At 38.6% G+C, this 14,063-nt stretch overlaps 1 protein-coding gene across 2 annotated transcripts; it reads left to right on the forward strand.

Moving 5' to 3' along the window:
• The first annotated feature begins 990 nt into the window (after window positions 1-990).
• On the forward strand, window positions 991-11,143 carry SLITRK3 (SLIT and NTRK like family member 3). 2 transcript variants are annotated; one of them, XM_073578946.1, is made up of 3 exons: window positions 991-1,117; window positions 1,719-1,814; window positions 3,104-11,143. In XM_073578946.1, exon 3 carries the CDS (start codon window positions 3,128-3,130, stop codon window positions 5,777-5,779), a length of 2,652 nt encoding a protein of 883 aa, XP_073435047.1. In that variant the 5' UTR covers window positions 991-1,117; window positions 1,719-1,814; window positions 3,104-3,127; the 3' UTR covers window positions 5,780-11,143. The 2 variants fall into 2 exon arrangements, with proteins under 2 accessions (XP_073435047.1, XP_073435046.1); XM_073578945.1 differs by lacking the exon at window positions 991-1,117 and having other exon boundaries at window positions 1,423-1,814.
• Window positions 11,144-14,063: the final 2,920 nt, after the last annotated feature.

Here is a 14,063-nt window from a genome sequence, read left to right on the forward strand (position 1 = left end):
GTAGGTCCAGCATGCACAGCATTTTCTTGTACAGAACAGAAGGGATATCACTCTAAAATGACATACACAGGCATACCGGCTATATCTTTGAAGTTCTTTTTGCACTAATGATGATATTTATATAAACAGCGAGAAATCAATGAGGCTTTCTTAAATCATCACTCATACACTTGGAGAACATGCACTGTACATTGTGGTATTCGCACCCCCTCCACCCAAACAGAACCCTGCCTCACCTTTTCAGATACAGCTGACGCCAGTTTCCTTCTAGTCATTCAGATTGCATGGAACAATTGGTGCCAGGTTCAGAAGGACAGTAGGACAGTGGCATTCATCACTGAAGGAATTTTCCTTTAAATCCCAGATGATAATTGCTTAAAGCTTACAAATTTTAAGGCAAAGGGGAATGTTCTAAGCAGAGTGAATGAACATATAGCCTGTATTGTGATGCAGAACTGCTCTAAAGAATACAAATGTTAGAACAGTTACTGCCATTTTTGGAAGAAGAACAGAAGGCGACTGATTGCTAAACACCAAAATGAGTGTATTTTTCTTCGTTGCGGGGGGAGAGACGAAAATTAGAAGTGGAGAATAAATGTCATGACTAATCTAGTTAGAAATGGCAGGCTGAGAGGCAGATCACGACTAGTGATGAGTGACCCTCTATTGACTGCCCCGTAAGAGAATCAGACCCTTTTTTGTGAATCTCACATCTGGTAAACCATTTCTCCCATCTTGTATAGATGACCATATTTAGGTAGTGGCTTCTGAATTGGTTCTGCAAGATGAGAAAAAGCCAGATCTGGTGGAATCTCAAAGCTGACAGATCAATTCTACTATCTCTTATCCTGATGCCGGCCTATATAACATGGTTTAAAGCTGTACTTATGTATTATGAAAGAGCGATGATCACCCGGGATACCCCACACACCCACAAAAAAATGCCTGGGCTTCCCAATGCTCGCCCACGTCATAAACCCAAGAGCTCCCCCTCCGCTTTCATCTGCTTTCCTTCTTCCAGCTTGTTTCCATGATGCTAAGGGAAAGAAAGATAGATCTAGACACAAACAAAAAGATAGCTTCAACCACAGAAATAGAAAGGGGAAGATAATGAGGTGTAAGTAATCTGGGAAATGAGATTGTTGGATGTGATGTGAAGCTTTCTACTCACAATAGAGAGGGGAAAAAAGTGAGGAGGCACCGGAGAGACAGGTGAAGACAGGGAGACGTAGAGGTAGAACCGGCGTGAAGATGCTTGACTGTGATCGAGTCGCCCAATTATCCGCTGTCAGCAAAGAAGGGGGGCACCAGGGGCGAAAAAGAGAAGCCAACAAATGGGGAAAGCCATAGAAGAGGTTGAAAGAGAATAAATAGGAGGTAGACAATTGAAGCAGTGGTGTGAAGATTGTTGGATTTGTGTCAAATTTCCAATGATCTGTTGCCTATGACTGAAGGAGGAGGAGGATAGAGGGGTGAGGAAAAGAAAAAAAAAAGGATAGAGAGGGGGGAGACGAAAAGAAGAGGGCAAGTGAGAAAGACCTCAGCAGGCAATGTTGGACAGAGAGGCTGCAGATTCCTAGCTGGCTCCATTGAGCATACTGAGAGGCAGATCTGCATGTTGAAGCAACCCATTGAAAACACAGAGCAGCTCACAGCACACTGCACATTGCACATTCCCAGCACGTCCCCAGCTCATTTTTTTTTCTTTTTTGCCACAGACTCAGTAGGAGCAGATAGGAAGAGAAAGACAGAGAGAAGGAGAGCCAGCAATCCTTAAACTCAGCCTGGATCTGCTGAAATTCACCTGCAAACTGGTAAGTACATCATTCCATTCAATCTCCAGATGCTCTTATTTGTCATTGACCCCCGATGAGATACATCTTGCGGATATATTTCTATATAGATATATATATATAGGCAGATGAGAGCACTGCTGCTGCTGCCACTACTGCAATATAACCCTGATCGCTCTCCCTCCTATGCTGTTTCAAGCAATCCATTTACTGCTTTGTATTGCTGAATGTGAAGCTTTGCTGCACCTCTCTCTGTATATCTGGAGATAGTTTACATGTATACGGCAGATGCTTGGAAGATCTATGGATTGGAATCATTGTATGCACACAGGAAATGCAGCAGGATGCAGGTGCATTGGATGTTGCTAGAGATCCTCCAGTAGTTCATGCAGCATTGGGTATATTTCTGGCGTATGGAAGGGATAGATTGGATAGAAGGATCAGTGATTTCTTTATTTGCTTAGATATCATGGAGTTCCTGCCAAGTCTGTTTCCTCACTTTTGTACTCTGGCAATGTATAGGTATTTTTGCCTGGGAACAGCACTGAGAAAGCTTCACGGGTTGGTCTGTGGCACTGAAACCTCAGTCCCAGAGCAGGGAAGGCAGAGCATTTAAATCATGGATCATCCCAGACTTAGCTGCATTTTGCTGTCAGCTTCCCCGTAGATTGGAAGATCATGTGGGCATGTGGTGTTGGCAGATTAATTATCTGTACATTCTTTTATCTATTAATGGATATATAAGGCATACCATAGCCCTGGCGTTAATTTCTTGTTTTCCTCGGAATCAGGAAATCAATCACATCAAATGTCCACTCACAGGGATGAACAATGACAATTTTGTCCTTATTCAGGATAAACTCTTGGCGATTAAGTGCATTCACTAATCTCATCTCCATTGCAACGAGTATCCTGCATATTTATCTAGATACTTAGGTAGAGGAGGATATACTGCTGCTATTTCTGTCATTATTACGGACGCCTCTGACTCATGAACAAGGTAAGGTTTGATACCTATGTGCCCCTGATTATTATCATCTATTTGCGTATACACGCACGGCATATTGCTTACTATGGTATGCGTGTTTAAGGATGGTCCAGTTATATAACACATTGGATATACCTAGACGGCATTGCATAATTGCATATTTACACATTAATATACAGCGTCATGAAAGCTATTGTCGGTCATTCATGATCCAGCAGAAAGAATTTCTGGAAATTGTCAGAGAGTTATTGTGCTTAGGGCCAATATATGTGCATTAAAAAAAGCTCAATAAGGTCAAATCTATATTTTCTTTTTTTTTCAGCTTTTGTTACAGATCAAAAAAAAAATGAAACCATCTCCAGCAGAAACTCGTCTAAATGGACGTGTGTTGTGGATAATTCTTTTAAGCACAATTGCTCTCGCATGGACTACACCAATTCCCTTGATTGAGGATTCAGAGGAAATAGATGAACCATGCTTTGATCCTTGCTACTGTGAAGTGAAGGAGAGCCTTTTCCACATTTATTGTGAAAATAAAGGATTTACAAATATTAGCCAGATTTCAGAATCCTGGTCTCGACCCTTTAAACTGTACCTTCAGAGAAATTTGATGAGAAAATTGTATGCCAACAGTTTTCTGCATTTGAACAATGCTGTGTCCATTAATCTCGGGAACAATGCATTGCAGGACATTCAGGCAGGAGCTTTTAATGGTATGAAAGTTCTGAAGAGGCTTTACTTGCACGAAAACAAACTTGACATTTTTAGAAATGACACTTTTATGGGGCTGGAAAGTTTGGAGTATTTACAAGCAGACTATAACGTAATTAAGAGGATTGAGAGCGGGGCCTTTAGAAATTTAAATAAGCTGAGGGTATTAATTCTCAATGATAACCATATTCCCTTGCTTCCAACCAACTTATTCAAGTCTGTGTCGTTAACACACTTGGACTTGCGTGGAAACCGATTAAAGATCCTTTCTTACAGAGGTATGTTGGATCACATAGGCAGAAGTATTATGGAAATCCAGCTAGCAGAGAATCCATGGAACTGTACTTGTGAGATTGTGCAGTTAAAAAGCTGGCTGGAGCGTATTCCTTATACTGTCCTGGTTGGAGACATTACGTGTGAAAGCCCCTTTCACTTTCATGGCAAAGATCTAAGGGATATAAAACGAGGTAAACTTTGCCCCCTGTTATCAGAAAGTGAGGTTGAGGCAAGCCTGGGTATTCCCCAGCTACCTTCAAGCAAAGAAAATACATGGCCTACTAAGCCATCATCCATGTTGTCATCTTTTCATGTCACTGCTTCTTCTGTGGAGTACAAGACATCAAATAAGCAGCCCACTACAACCAAGCAGCCCAGAGCTCCAAAACCTCCACCGACACCGAGAGGCCTTTATCCAGGCCCAAATCAACCCCCAATAGCTGGCTATCAGACTAGACCACCAATACCAATTATATGCCCAACTGGATGTTCTTGCAGTTTGCATATCAATGATTTGGGGTTAACTGTAAACTGTAAAGAGAAAGGAATCCACAACATTTCGGAACTGCTGCCTAGACCTCTCAATGCCAAGAAGCTTTACTTGAGTGGTAACTTAATACAGAAAATTTACAGATCTGATTTTTGGAATTTTTCTTCTTTGGATTTATTGCATCTTGGAAACAACCGTATATCTTATGTCCAGGAAGGAGCCTTTATCAATCTTCCTAATTTGAAAAGCTTATATCTGAATGGGAATGACATAGAAAGGCTGACGCCTGGCATGTTCAGGGGTTTACAGAGTTTGAATTATTTATATTTTGAGTATAATATGATAAGGGAGATCCAACCTGCTGCTTTCAGTCTAATGCCAAATCTGAAGTTACTATTTCTTAATGACAATCTGCTGAGAACACTCCCAACTGATGCATTTGCAGGCACTTCACTGGCAAGGCTTAATCTTCGAAACAACCACTTTCTTTACCTTCCTGTGGCAGGAGTTCTGGAGCACCTTAATGCCATTGTGCAAATTGATCTGAAACAGAACCCATGGGATTGTACCTGTGACATTGTCCCTCTCAAACAGTGGATAGACACCATCAGCTCTGTCATTGTGGTTGGTGAGGTGCTGTGTACAAGCCCTGAAAATCTGACAAGCAAGGATCTAAAGTCCATTGAAATGGAAGTGTTGTGTCCAGAGATGCTACATGCTACCATTTCTTCTGTTTTTCCTGGAAACATGGTGCCCACCACCCATTCAGTGCTTGATTACAGCACACCAAGTGGTCCCATTCCACTGTCTGTTCTCATCCTCAGTCTTCTAATACTTTTCTTCTCTGCTGTTTTTGTGGCTGCAGGCCTTTTTGCTTTTGTGCTTAGAAGGCGCAAGAAACTGCCTTTCAGAAAAAGACAAGAGGTCGATTTGACTGGCATTCAAATGCAATGTAGAATTTTTGAGGATAGACCTAACAAATCCCCAGAGAAGGCACCTGGCCATGTCTATGACTACATCCCACATCCTGTAACTCAGATGTGTAATAATCCCATCTACAAACCTAGAGAGGAAGAGATGGGGGATGAATTTTCAGAAACAAAAGAAAATAACACTAATTATAGGACTTTAATAGAAAAAGAAAAAGAGTGGACCATGGCAGTGTCAAATTCTCAGCTTAATACTATAGTTACTGTCAATCAGAGTGGGGAAGTACCAAGTTATCATGAAAATGGGGTCATCTTTCCTGGAATAATTGACCGTGACCGCCCAGCTCCCATGGTGGGGTTTGTGGACTGCATTTATGGCACAGTACCCAAATTAAAGGAGCTACATGTACACCCGCCTGGCATGCAATACCCTGATTTACAGCAGGATGCCAGATTAAAGGAAACCCTACTTTTCTCAGCAGGAAAGGGGTTTTCAGACCAAACCCAAAGTGAATACCTCGAGTTAAGGGCCAAACTCCAAACCAAGCCGGATTACCTCGAAGTCCTAGAAAAAAACACTTACAGATTCTAATCTTGCATAATTTCATAGCGCCCCCCCAAAAAAAAAAAACAAACAAAAAAACGCATGATTCAAGATGATACCGTTATGCTCCCCAAATTGTTTTGGAGGAAGGGCCATACTCTAATCATAATTAATTGAAGTGCCTTCGCAGACTTTTGCCAGCAATGTTATCAATCATTATTTTTTATATAGGAATATAAGAAACTTGACTGTGCCATGTAAGGTATGGGGATATTTGTACTGATCCTGATAAATAATTCCACGTGTCCTTTTTTTTGGCAGTAACTTAAAACCTTTTCAGTTGAGGGTTTCGGTGGGAGGGGGATAGGATGGCATTGTGGCTTCCTTATACAAAGAAATGCCCATGGCACAGTTCCTGTAAATTGATGCAGTTTGCTGCATGCCTGAAAAAAAAAAACTGCAAAGGGGTTAATGCTCGAATGTTTTCTCTCAACATACAGATGCTCATTCATTTTTCTTTTATCTACGACTCGACGTCCAAAAATCTGGATCCAACGCTAAGCATCATGGTTTAATGTATATTTGATTTCTTTCACTTTGCAACGCAGAAAAGTAATGTACGCGAGACAGCTAGGGATCAGCGTCTTTGTGAATTCATGATGATGCCAGGATTTTTTTTTTTTCTGCAGCCCTCTGCAAGTTATTTAGCAATGCTACTGGGTACGTATCACTAACAGCTTTGTAGGAAGCACTTTTTAATGTCTTCTCTCCCTCCCTCTTACTCTTTAGCCTCTCCCATACACAAAGATTTTACAAAAATGTGCATATATTTATTCTGTAATTTCAGTGAATATTAATTGTAACGATAATGTTTAATCAATGTATAGTGATTATGCGTCTGGTATAGCTTTCCTAATAAAAAGAAAAGAATTTAAAACAATACATACATATACCAATATATACAGAGAAAAGGCTTTATGGTAGAATTTAGCTTTGCCCAGCCTAATTTATGTCCATCGGTCAAAGATGTTACCTTGACGACTAACATTGATCACGATTTCGTTGCAGTCAGGACCCGATAGAGAGGCGTACACATGAGAAGAAGGCAGCTGCTTTGATACCGTATAGTTATTCTGGAAACCCATAGCACTTTACAGTCTTCTGCTGATTCTTCAATAGTAAAGGATAAATAATTAACAATCCTCTGGATAACACTGGATTCAATTCTAAGAGATTTAGACATAAAATATTACTTGCCAGGGTAGAACCATTTAATTTTTATGTCTCTTTTGAAAAATGACTGCCCTGCAATACTCCCTATAGTGAATTATCTGGGGATCCCTACGGTGCACTCAGAGCTATTCTGTATGAATACAATGTAGAAAAGATTTGATTGCGTTCTTCGAGGTATTTGTTCCTTATATAGCACATGCAAATTTACCTATCACGTAGAATATAAAGTAATACATGAGAATATATTTAAATACAGATTAAAAAAGTGTTATAAAGCCCTGAGATCGACCCAAAGAAAATGAAATTTGTGAGCTGGTTTATTTTTCAAGCTCTTAGCTTGGGGAGAAAGTAAAAAAGCATTCGTATATTTGAACGGCAGGGGGAGCTTTAGTCTTACTATTGTTCATTCCGAGAAGCAGGCACCTGGTTGTTGGCTTTAGAGCTTTGTATTATTTCTGTATTGCAGCCATTCCTGGATCTATTCCCCTCTGCTTCATTTCCTGTCTAATTTTAAGTCTCTAATGAAATCATTACTGTACATTGAATGTAAAACCGTCAGATGTCACTAATGCCTTACATAAATCTAGGGAAAATTAATGGAGAATGTGAAAAAAAAAGAATAGCATAGCTTGTCACATTTTGTTTTTTTGCTGCATAGTCATCCGCCCTATGATTTACATATTGTGCTACTATAGGTTACTGTTATGATCTATTAGACTGCTTTTACGCAAATGTCTATGTACTGTATGTATCTATGTGTATATACGGCTTCCAACTTGCTTCATTGGTTCTTTTTATTTTCTTTGTATCCTGCTTTGGATAGTTTACGAAGTATCATCATCATCTTAATAATAATCATCATCATCTTAATCATCATCATTTTCATCTTAATCATCTTAATCATCACCATTATCATCATCTTGTAATGTCAATGACATCACTGCTGAGGGTATATGGTAGTATATAGAGTAGGAGATTCATCACTGCTTGCATATGCTACATTGAAAGCTATAATCTGCTCAGTAGACCCCTACCATACGCAAGCATACCATTCATTATAGGGTAGTATGGTGCAGCTGACATAGGTCTGGAACTCAGGGTTAACATTTACTACTGCTACTATAAACTTTACCTCCTGAAGGGGGTTGTAGTCCAGCAATGTTCCACCTTTTAGTGGCTGTAAAGCTGAGCACCAAAGGAGGTTTAGTTTATTGTCTGCTGAGATCCTGGCGGTTTCTCATCAATTTTGTTGTCCATTTTATTTAAAGCGGTATTTCCATCTCCAAGATCCTATCCCAATATGTAACAGGTGTAATAATTATAATAATATTAGCAAATACCTCCAATTAGAAATATTGTATAGTTTTTCTGATTCGCTATGTCACTTACTGCATGTGCAAGGCATTGAATTAGATTAGGTATCCATGGTTACAACCACTCATATAGTGACAGTTAGCCCTTAGTGGTTGAAGCCATGGATACCTAAGCTACTGCAATGCCCTGCACATGGGGTAAAAGTGACAAAGTGAATCAGAAGAACTGTACTACATTTCTAATTGGAAATTTTTGCTCTAAATATTATTTTTACTCCTACTATGTATTAGTATAGAAAATTGGAGATAAGAATATCCCTTTTAAAGTATTTTCTTCCATGTTGAATATGAACCTTACTTGGGTTAATTTTATTTACTGTACAAATTATTTTACTGAACAAATTATTTTTTTTTCCAGTGGCTGGAATCATCTGCTTGGCATTACATTGGTTAGATTCACTGGCTAGTGCTTATGACTGCATTGAACACTACTATAAATAGGCAGCATGTGCACATTTTTGAAAATCAAAATGCAAGGCCAAACACTCCTCCTAACAGCAGAAACCCATGAATCCCATGCATGCATTACTTCACTGACATCTCTTTTATTATTACACTTTTATGTGCAATCCCCGGTGTAACTGGTGCTGTAAACATTTCTAACCGAGTGCTCTGTCCTGATCCATAAAGTATAATATAAAGTTATGTTTATATATTTTGTTAAAAAAATGCAAGAAAAATAAAATAAATGCAACAAAATGAAGAAAAAAAAATGGTAAAAATAAAAACAACAAAAAACGAAACATCACTATTTTCCCTCTCCAAACCTTCCTTAAAAAAAAAAAGAGAAATCGAGAAAGTCTTTACTTGGATAAAGGGACTCTTTCCAGCCCTGGATGGTGCGGAATTCTATTTATTCAGTGGAAATGAATTTATTCTTTGAGAATGGAAATTTTATATTAAAGGAGATACTTTTTGGCTTAAATTTTGTTTTATTTTCTTATGTAGGAAACATTTTGTTTTTCGTGCTACAGATTTGATGCTGCATTAGTGGCTTCTGTGTGCGTGTGATGTGTGGGGTGGGGAGGGCAAGGGGTGTTGATGTGCTCTGATTTTCTTTTTGTCTGTTGCAGTCAGTTACTGTGCAACGTTTTGGGTTTGCTCTGACTGTGAGCAATAGCAGCGGACAGAGGAATCACTGTCTTATTTATCTCAACTCTGAAGAGCTCACATTTTCTACTGATCAATAATGAATGCACAAGCCTTATCTTTTTAAACTGATACGACTAGCACCAGTCATGATAAATGACAATATTAATACTGAATCCTGGCATCGTATTGCACAAATGCTGACATGTAGATTGATATGTCAAAGCAAAGATTTCCCAATACACTTGTTAAAAGCGTACCGCCATTGATTTGAATTTTGTCATAGTTCCCGGGATTTATCTTCCAACATTTGGTTGACCATATTGACGAACCGTTCACAGACTATCTTTCTCTCATCAACAAGTCCTACCTATTAATAAACATATAAATTAATTGATGCTCCCATCCGTTCAATAACTTGCTGCTGTTGTTTTCTCATTTGCTATTGTTGCAATTGTAATTGATGAAAATTTGCACAAATCACTACATCTGTTCTTGGGGAATTCATCTTTTGGTTATTGCAGGCGTCATAGCTAGGATCCAGAAGCCAAAGCTCTGGAGAACTTGATGAAACATCCTAACTAGTGATGAGCGAGTATACTCGTTGCTCGGGTTTTCCCGATCATGCTCGGGTGTCCTCTGAGTATTTTGACTTGCTCGGAGATATAATTTGTGTTGAATCAGCTGCTTGATTTGCGGCTGCTAGGCAGCCTGAATACATGTGGGGATTCCCTAACAAACCGGCAATCATCACATATATTCAGCCTGTCTAGCAGCCGCAAATCATGCAGCTGCGTCGACACAAACTAAATCTCTGAGCACGCCAAAATGCTCGGAGGACACCCAAGCAACAAGTATACTCGTCAATCACTTATCCTAGCCCCTTTAGAGCTGGCTTTAGATACCCACAACAAAGAATTATAAGTCTTCTTTGGAAGAAGTGATACTGTTTCAAATACTAGGTATCACTGAAAAATCATGGTGCTTCCATTTTGTAGGAGACTTCAAGGGGTTTAGGTGTTTTACCAAGTATAGCAGACCCACTAATGGACCTCCCATTGATTTTAGATAACTTGTATCTAATACATCTAAAAAAAAAAATAAAAGTAGAATTTCTCCTTTTAAAATATGAATTAGTTTAACCCATATCGTATGAAATTTAGTTTGAGGAGCATTCCCATATTATGTTTTCCTTGCATTTTCATAAACGGTGGTAAAAGTTTACACTTGTCCCATTTATATTAGTGGGATATCAATGCACTATGCAGTTCTGGAGTTATGTTAAGAGACAGACGTATCTGCATGCTTCTATCATTCATATCATAATGCCTTACAAGTTTTGTTTCACTGCTTGTCTATCAAAAGTCAATGCTACAAGCTGGTTGGTTAATGTATTATATTATTTATATATCCATACCGGGCAAGGATTAGCATTGCATTTGTAAATTGCATTTTGGAGAAAGTACTTGGCTATTTTCTTGACAACTATAAATATTGCTCTTACTATTCCCCACTGTGTCTGACACGGAACGGAGCAACGTTACTGTTTATCATACATACTTGGTCATATGCCTCTCAATGAACTTGTCATACATGTCTTAATAAATCCTGCAATGAGGTTTTGTTACTGGCATAAAGTGTAAAAATATATTTATACAAGAAAAGGTTAATGGAATATCCAGGAGAACAAATAAACATTTTAATTATTGACAATGGATTCACATTAGTCTATTATCATTTTGTATCTTTATTTTTATGGATTATTTTTTTTTTTGCTTTTATTTATTTTTCTACTTATTTATTTGTTTTTATTTGTTAGTCTACCGTAAGTCTATGTTATCTGTACTCATGTTGTTCTTTCTAAGTAGACTCTGGAGGGACAAACCTCAAAGGAATCACTACAAGGAAGCAAAAAAAAATATTTCCCTGTGATCACTATGTAATTTCACATACTTCCAGATATTTTTATACAGAGAGTTGTGTATATTCTTTTTAAAAACGGTATGTCTCGACACTTTCTATTTTATATATATATCATGTCTTAAACAAAATATCTTTTTCTAAAACGATGAATGAAATAGAGGCACAACCTGAAGCAAAACCTCCAATAGGCTCCTCATCTATCAGTTATAATAATATTGGTGGATGGGTCAAAGTGACATTCTGTGCCTCCTTAGTAGAGTTGAGCGAATTTGATCTGGTCCCCGCTTATTCGGCAAGCTATAACACTTAGCGAATAAGCGGGAACCCGATTACATGGAGCGTTCCGGCTGATCAGCTACATGTGTCGCGGCTGTGTGACAGTCACAGCACAAGCATTGAGAGCCTGTTTGTTGGACTCTTCATGCATGTGCTTTGACTGTGACGCAGCCGCGACACATGCAGCTGCAGCGCTTATCAGCCAGAACGTTCCATGTATCCAGTTTCCCACTGTAGCTTATTCGGTAAGCACTATAGTTTGCCGAATAAGCGGGGACCAGAACATATTTGCTCAACTCTACTCCTTAGGCTCCTTGTCCTGCAAGCCCTTCACCCACTTTAGTTATGCCACTGGTATGGGGTGACAACATATCTCTATCTGACATTGGAGGAAGAGGTCTACACAAAGTAAAACATTGTTGGATGAAAGCTGACGACTATTGGCTTATTCTATGTGTTTGTTACTCTAGTGGCACTTATTTATCATGCGCTTAAGCTGTTCTAGATTTTTGTTTGTATCATTCTAGATCTGTGCACACAGTGCTCAGCATAAATGATTACACCCCCCCTTGAAAAGTATGATTTTCATCAAAATCTCAATGAACACAAGAGCAATTTCCAAAATTTGGAAAAGACTGAGTCTCAAAGAGAAGTTTTGTAACTCATAACATGAAAGTAAGGTTAATAAGATAGCTTTCTTTATTAAATCTTCAGTTTTACCTAATCAATTAATGCAAAAATGAAACACCCTACATCAAAAACTACCACATCTAGCATTTTGTATGACCTTTATGATTTTTAAGGATATCTCCAAGTCTTCTAGACATGGAATGAAATAGTTTGTGACATATTGCAACTTATTTCTTCATTTCCCAAGAATGACCTCTTTTAGAGCATGGATGCTAAATGGAAAGTAATGCTGGACTTGGGCATTCAGAATTCCACCTAGGCGTTCGATCAGGAGACATACTTGGCCACTGAATCACTTTCACCATGTTCATCATCAGAAATGTAACAAATGTGTGTTTTGGATAACTGTCATGTTGGAAAAGTGCATATCTACGAGGGGAATAGATTATGGGAGAATCCTCTCTTTCAATATAGAGCAGTAAATCTGTGATTTCATGAAACCATTAATGAAATGTAGCTCCCCTGTACTAGCAGCACTCATGTAGCCATATATTAGGACACTGCCACCACCATATTTCACTGTAGTTAAATATGCATGCATTTAGAAAAAGAACCTTATAATAATAATAATAATCTTTATTTTTATATAGCGCTAACATATTCCGCAGCACTTTACAGTTTTGCACACATAATCAGTATAGAAAAATGCATGGTGCCTACAGTGGTACATGATAGTGGCAGTGTCATTGTTGGGGATCTACATTTCAATAGTGGCATAATGAATTCATAGATGCACTGCTCTATATTCAAAGAAAAGATGCTACCATCACTTCAATCCCTTGGTTGATTTGCACATTTACAACATGACAACACACATCTGTTGCATATCTGAAGAATAACAGGGTGAAAGTGACTGAGTGGCCAAATGTCTCCTGATTAGTGATGAGCGAGTTTGCTCGTTACTAGAGTTTTCCGAGCATGCTCGGGTGCTCAGAAATGTAGTTTGTGTCACCGCAGCTGCATGATGTGCGGCTGCTAGACAGCCTGAATAAATGTGGGAATTTCCTAACAAACAGGCAATCCCCACATGTATTCAGTCTGTCTAGCAAAAGCAAATCATGCAGCTGCAGCAACACAAACTAAATCTCCAAGCACGCCCAAAATATTTGGAGAACAACCCGAGCATGCTCTGAACACTCAAGTAACGAGCATACTCGCTCATCACTACTCCTGATCTGAATCCAAATGAGCATATATAGGGAATTCGTTAGAGACAAGTTTCGCACCACTTTCCATCCAGCATCCAAGCTCTAAAAGATTGAAGAATGGAAAAATATAGGTGTTGCAATTTGTCGTCAACTTGTTCGTTTTTTAGAAGACTTGTTCATGCCTAGAAGGCTTGTTGCTGTCCTTAAAAATGATAGAAGTCATACAAAATAGTCAATATAGTTGCTTTTTATGTGGGGTACATTCATTTTTGCATCAACTAAATTGAGTAAAACTAAAGATTTTGGAATATTATATTAATCACTATACTTTCATGTAACAGGTTAAAAATGTTCTTGTGAAAATCAGTACAGTCAATATTTTGAAAATTCAGTTCTTGTGTTCAGTGCGATACTGATTCAAATCTCACTTTTCAATGGGGATGTACTCATGTATGCTGAGCACTGTATGTAGATATGAAATATTTTAGTGAGGCGCCACAATTGTTTATCGGACCTTTGACATGTGGCAACCAAAATCCCTATTATACAAGCAGTGTTGCACACCAATGACTCAGTGAATCTCAGAGCCATTACTCATGA

This window comes from Dendrobates tinctorius, unplaced genomic scaffold (assembly GCF_039654945.1).
Source record: "Dendrobates tinctorius isolate UK_male_01 unplaced genomic scaffold, ASM3965494v1 ptg000060l, whole genome shotgun sequence".
In the NCBI taxonomy this organism is placed as follows: Eukaryota; Metazoa; Chordata; class Amphibia; order Anura; family Dendrobatidae; genus Dendrobates; species Dendrobates tinctorius.